The sequence below is a fragment of the Nicotiana attenuata genome, unplaced genomic scaffold (genome assembly GCF_001879085.1).
Source record: "Nicotiana attenuata strain UT unplaced genomic scaffold, NIATTr2, whole genome shotgun sequence".
Classification (NCBI taxonomy): domain Eukaryota; kingdom Viridiplantae; phylum Streptophyta; class Magnoliopsida; order Solanales; family Solanaceae; genus Nicotiana; species Nicotiana attenuata.
Genome location: NW_017670536.1, coordinates 289,928 through 296,689, shown reverse-complemented (window position 1 = coordinate 296,689; position 6,762 = coordinate 289,928). Strand labels below are relative to the sequence as shown.

The following is a 6,762-nucleotide window of genomic DNA, read 5'->3' as shown; positions in this document are numbered from 1 at the left end:
ATAAAGAGAGTACAAAATATCAGGGAACAACCTCACGAAGAGGCAAACACAAGTAACACAATAACACTTGTCCATAAAGTTCTCCCCCTAAACAAAGCTCTCAAGCCCCCTATGGCTACATTGTGGATGCTAATGAATGAGAAGGAAGGATCCTCAATTTATAAAAGTCCAAACCTTTTCCTACAAGAAAAGGAACTAACCAAATATGAGAGATTTATAATTTCCTTCTACAAGAAGGAAAATTCTAATTATGGAAATATGTTGCTCTTTCCTTCAACAGCTAGAAAAATCAAATATGGTAAGAAAATCAGTACAACACCTAACAATAAGTGTAGATCCTAAAGAGATACCACTTCCTCATGAATTTATCTTGAATCGAGATCTTTTGGCTCAACTTTATCCCAGTTTGCCGAGGGAACATCTCTCATAATGTGTTCTATGCTGTTGAAAGCTAGATCCACATGAGGTGTGTAATGCATAGCTAAAAAAACGTCAATCACTATCTGAATGACTAAACAAATACCCGAACCCGTACCTTTTAGAAAATTGATGTGACAGGGAAAGTACGGTGTCCCATCGAAAGATCTTGATTTTAATTGGACTTTTGGAATTTAGAAACTTGGCCCAAAATTAGCCTTCTGTTAAACATGTACAGAAAAGAATTTGGTGTTACTTGAAATAATTTGAAAAAACTCTAACAAAAGGTTGTAATTTGTATGAGACTTGTGATCTAAAGTGGTAGCTTGTATTGAATTTAGCATCATAAATTGCTGAAACAGCTAGAAGTTTAAATGACGGAATCAACAAAAGCTAAAAGGGTTTCTTGATATCAAATCAAATGATATATCGTACAGGGCAATGTCATACAAAATTAAGAGCTAGCGAAAAGTAACCAAAACCCCGAATTTGGCTGAATAATATCACAAAAATGAAAAACATGGGGTTTTGGCAAAAGGAAAGAACTAGAGCTTGAGAGAAAGATCAATATTCTTTTGCAAGTCACTTTTGTTCTCTTCTTGGGGAATGAAGTGAATATTTCCTTTAGGAAGCATAGACAGTTTTCCTACGCCTGGTTGGTGTTTGATGAATTGCCTGTTTGACCAATTTCCACTACTATTTGTTGCTTTATGGATCATTGAATGTGCCTGAATTCCCAGAGAGTTGTTGTGATAATTTGCACCATTTAGAGGAAGAGTAGACATACTGCTAACATAATTATAGTTATTCTGATGCTGTACTCTTAAATATGGATGATGGCCAAAAGCAGCAGCAGCTGTTGGGGTGAAATTGAAAAGGTGATGTCCAATTGGTCTTTGACCAGCTCTTTTGGCAAGTGTTCTTTCTCTCTTGTGTGCATTTTGATGTCCTCCTAATGCTTGTGAACTGTAAAATTTCCTTTGACAATAGTTGCACGAGAACACTCTTGGCTCTGCACCATCTGATGTTGGATCATTTTCATTACATATTGGACTATTATTTGTGTTTAAACGTTCAAGAAGATTCAGCTCCTGATTATTCTTTCTATGATCCGACTCATCGTCATCACCATCACCATCGCCATTACTTTTCCCACAGAGTCTGATATCTTCTGTGGCATTCTGATGATCTTCTTCTTGTTTGTGGTAGTTTCTTTCATCTTGACAAGACGAAGACGAAGAAGAAGAAAGAGCGTCTTGACCACCTTTGGGGTGTAAATGTACATCTCTTTTGAGGGTTACCATTGAACTTAATTTTTGGTGTCTATGGCTTAAAAAAAAAACTAAACGTTTGACAAGTAGTTTGTAGGAGGAAGAGATGTGCTTATATTAATGTGTGTAGAATAATAGAATACTGATTTATGAACTTGATTGTGGAATTGAGGAGAGAGTTTGATAGGGTTCTACTTCTATATTTTTATAATAAAAATATAGAAGTAGAACTCCAAAAATTGATACTACTACAATTTTCTATTCTTGACTTTACGATTGGAAGCAATACCTACCCTCCAAAGCCTTTTACATAAGTCATATATATATTATTACCTTTATCTAGAGTCTAATGCGCGCCTATTAATTCGATCAATTTATTATAGAAAGGGACCCCAAAAAAGACTAAATAACTTTTTAGGATAATGTCAAAATAATTACAATAATTTTGAATAATATAGTATGTGAAGTTCATTTTAAAGGATAACTTAGTGGGCGTTTGGACAAAAGAATTGTAAATTTTCAAAATAGGGGGGGGGGGGGGGGGGGTAAGTTTTCAAGTGAAAATGGTATTTGAAATTTAGAGTTGTGTTTGGACATAAATATAATTTTGAGTTATTTTTTGAAGTTTTGTGAGTGATTTCAGTGAAAAATTTGAAAAACAACTATTTGGAGTTTTTCAAATTTTCGAAAATTTTCAAAATGCATCTTCAAGTGAAAATTGAATAATTTATGAAAAAACGCTAATTTCGGACAAAGTAAAAATTTGTGGAAAAAGGTTCTTATGCGCAAACGGGCTCTTAAAGTTTTGGTTTTCTAAATTTAAGACAAAAATGAGGGTTTTTAAATAAAAAAAAACTAACAACGAAATATCGAGTGGACTTCCCGGGAAATTTTATATTGAAGTGTAGAGTAGGGGTGTTCGTCGTCGGTACGGTACAGTATTTAGATATTTCGGTTCGGTATTTTCGGTATTCGGTTTCTTAAAATGCAATACCAATACCGTACCTAATTAAATTCGGTATGGTTCGGTTTTTCTCCTTTCGGTTTCGGTTTATTCGGTTTGGTAACTTCGGTTTATTCGGTTTGATTACTAACTAGTTCATAGAGTCATAGAATGTAATATTCTGAATTAAAGTACTCAAAAGTACAAAACTAAAAACAATTGTTGACCAAAGTTTTGTCCAAAACTAGCAAATATCAACTTAGAGAGAGAAAACTGTACATAAAAGAATCAATTTGATCATTAGAAACGTCTTGTTACTTACTTAGAGTTAATTGATGAACTTAAAGAATAAAGAAAAATAAAATTTTAGATTTTTATATTTATGTTATAATTAATAATAAGTGTATTGTGTAATATAATATATATATTTCGGTACGGTATCGGTATTTCGGTATTTCATTTTGAAATACCAAATACCATACCTAATACCAATATTTTTTAAAATTTAAACCAAATACCATACCGAATACCAAAATATCGAATACCAAATACCAAAATTTTCGATTTCGATACGGTGATTCAATATTTACCAAATTATGCACATCCCTCGTGTAGAGCAGGCCTAGATGCAAATTTAACGAAGGTATATGACTCGTATGCTTGATTGGAGAATATAATAAATCTAGGTAGAATTCATTTTCTCTCTATTATTTGATTATGCGAAAGTCACCTACTATTTGATGTGACTTCAATGATAAGACGTACAATCATAATAGTTTGATTTAATGAAATAATTAGATAATTAAAGAAAAAAATAAGTAGATAACATGTCCAATTTCATGCTTAACAAAATGTGTAACGTGTGAGAACCAGAGATGTTTAAATTAAAAATGACAATTTTTATATAGATGTTTGAGTTTGATGCATGTTGTTTCATTATTACGTAAACTTCCTTATTTTAGAGTTTGTTGTCGAAAATTTTATTTTCAGGAAGTAAGTCACATATTGTAGTAGAGGTATATATGTGTAATTATCTTAAACTATAAGTAAAAGACAAACTGAATAACAAAACCTAAATTTTTAAAAGACGATTGTCCATAATGACCATCATTGCTATCTAAACTTCGGAGACAAGATACTAAATCACCTATTACTTAAATTGATTTTCTAAAGCCATTGTTTAATTCAAGAATAAAAAGAACAGGAAATTGAGTTTTCAAATTTTATGTTTATGAGAAAGTTCAGCCTCCTTTTCTAAAACCTGCTTTCTCTTGGATTTTGAGATATTAGTTATCACTCTTAATTATTGTGATCTTATTAAACAATTACCAACTTTATCACCTAACAGTACATCAATTAATTAACATTGTACTTCAGAAATACTCTTTAAATCATATATATATTTTTCACATTTATCTCATTTCTTGGTTCTATAGAGACCCTAAACTCATGTTTTCATAAGTAAACCCTAATATCATATTTCGTCAACCATGACACCTTCTTTATTAATTTAACATTTATTTTTATTTGTCGGTTGTCCCACAACTAATAATTTGTCATTTCTATTTGTAGTTTCAAAAGAAAAATATTATGAATCTACGTGTCAAAGACAGATGTGGTTTGTCGTATGTAGTCGTGGATGTCAAAGAACATAAGAAGTGGCCGACAAAGTGAAAGGGGAAACTTTCTTTGATTGTGCCTCGTTAATTATATTTTAATCCCCTAAATTTAGTGATTTTTGTTAGTTTATCATCATCAAATCTTAAAAGTAAACCCTTGAGATAAGTATAATCTTTGCTTTTTAATTACTACTATAATATATTTCCATGATGTAAGTCCTCGTTTACGGTGTTACTCCTTTTCTCTCTCTCTTTTTTTTTTTTTTTCTTTTTTGTCATCTTCACCCTATTGATGAATGAGAAATTTGGTTGTAGTATTATAGAGCTTGAAGTTAAATCCTGATTTTAAACGTTATTAAGATTAATTTAGAAAATTGGGTTGTTTGAGCATATCATTTTCTCAATTGAGCCTAAACCGCCTTAGCTAATTTTTCTCCTAAGGCCATACTGGCCGAATCGAAATTGGATGAAATTAGTATGGTTGAACTCATATTTGAATGGGCTAACAGAATTTATGAGTTTTGTTGGGTTCCAATGTGCGGATCCGTTTGGCCAAACATTTACAAAATTATATAAAAATGTCATTTGTGTGGTAAAAAATACGTACTTATTTTGAAGAGTAAAAGGTGTTTATCCAAAGCTTGTGGGAAAAGAACAAGTGATACTATTTTTGTCCTATTTTATGTAAAAAAATTTTTTAGTCTATCCCGGTGATATCTTTATATATTGAAAAATAATTTATTTTTAAACTTTTCATGTTATCCTTAGTGATCGTCATGATTTTACAGTTACACAACGTATCTATGATGTTTATTTAGACTACCATAAATACTCTGTACATAAATATATGATAAAATTGAGACTGTAAATGTAAAAGTTCTTATAATGCCGAATTAAATTAAACCAAATAAATTGAAAAAGAGAGATTACATGTCAATTTAAAGAGCTTTTGGTCGAGGTGCCTCCACTTTCATGCTTGAACTTCCACGTACTCTTTCGATTGTTGTCTTTCTCAGTTTAGTACATGCGAGCTATGCTGGCTGCGGATTCAGAATTTAAATTTTGTAGGTTTAAATTTTAAGGGTTTTAGTACTTCTATTACATCTTTTAAATTATGGGTTCGGACCTATTATTTATTGCAATTTAAATAATATTTTACATATGAATTTATATTTTACGTCAAAAGTACTGATCCAAATAAACCCGGTGTTTCAATATTGCATCTTTGCCCTAGCTCATATACCAACAGAAATATTAATCACTTCCTTTTGAATTCCTTTTTTTCCCCTCAATTTATATACGTGGAAATTGAAATTTTTTCCATGAGTAAAATATCCTGGAGAAAGATACCCCTACCCACTATCCTTCTCACGAGAAAGGAGCTGAATTACTGAAGATATTGATATAATCAGCTGATATAATTTGAACTTTAACATATTTAAAGGGTAATTTTTATGCTGGTAACTCATTAAAAAAAAAACAAAAAGAGAGAGAGAATAGACTCTTTAAACAATTCCTTCATAATCTTAATATAAAAAAAATCTCCATAGTAATCGACAATCAATCATAGTTATTTATCGATTATTAAAATGTTGATTAAATCACCTGAAATAATTTGAACTTAACTTTGAAGGTATCTTTTTTACGTCGGAGCTCATCAAAAAATTCTTTTAGCAAATATTTTCATACTAGAATTCTAGAAATTAAACCATGCATTCGTAAGATTAATTGGATATAAAATACAATTACTAACTCAATCATGTTAGTATATTATTCATATATTAAAACATATAAACTCTACTAGAACGTAGCTTATTATAATCTAATCTAAAATTCACGTTTATACCGTTTGTTCCTTTTCGTTATGTTTATACCATTTGTTCAAAATATTGTTGTCAAATTGACACGTAAAGTTGTCGTATTTCCACATTAAGTTTTAGGAATTAATGTTAAGTATGCTTCCTCTAATCAGAAAAGTTAAATCAAATCTCTTACGAGATCTGTCTGTCTATCTTAAACGGCCCCTCTTTGAAAATACAGCACACAGGAGAAACCTTCGTAAGGACTATAGAAAGAAGAGGAATTTTTATAAATCACTATAATTTAGAGGCTAATAATTATAATTTGCCTGATTACTATTCGTAGCTACTGTTTAATTGTTAATAACTTGTATTACTTGTATTCAAACCCGCAATGAATACAACCTGTGTCATCTATATTCGTTCGCGCAACGAACAACATGTATCAATTGTATTCGTTCACACAATTGTATTCATTCATGCAACGAATACAATATATATCAACTGTAACCAAGGCGAAATACAAGGGTGTATATAAAGGATACAACTTGTATCAACTGTATACAGGGGCATATACAAATGATACAACTTGTATCGACTATATTTGTTCGTGCAACGAATACAACTAAGGCGAAATACAAAAATACAAAAATACAAAAAAATAAAATGTTTACAGAGATTCAAACTCTTACTGATAATAGATGATAATCATG

At 30.9% G+C, this 6,762-nt stretch overlaps 1 protein-coding gene across 1 annotated transcript; it reads right to left on the bottom strand.

Moving 5' to 3' along the window:
• Nucleotides 1-800: 800 nt before the first annotated feature.
• Nucleotides 801-1,980, bottom strand: LOC109240677 (zinc finger protein 1-like). The gene has a single exon (XM_019407343.1). The coding sequence runs from the start codon at nucleotides 1,719-1,721 to the stop codon at nucleotides 963-965; it is 759 nt and encodes a 252-aa protein (XP_019262888.1). The 5' UTR covers nucleotides 1,722-1,980; the 3' UTR covers nucleotides 801-962.
• Between the last annotated feature and the right edge of the window lie 4,782 nt (nucleotides 1,981-6,762).

Excerpts from the sequence above, each read along its gene's own strand:
- LOC109240677 (XM_019407343.1), bottom strand. The coding sequence starts at position 1,721 with ATGGTAACCCTCAAAAGAGATGTACATTTACACCCCAAAGGTGGTCAA.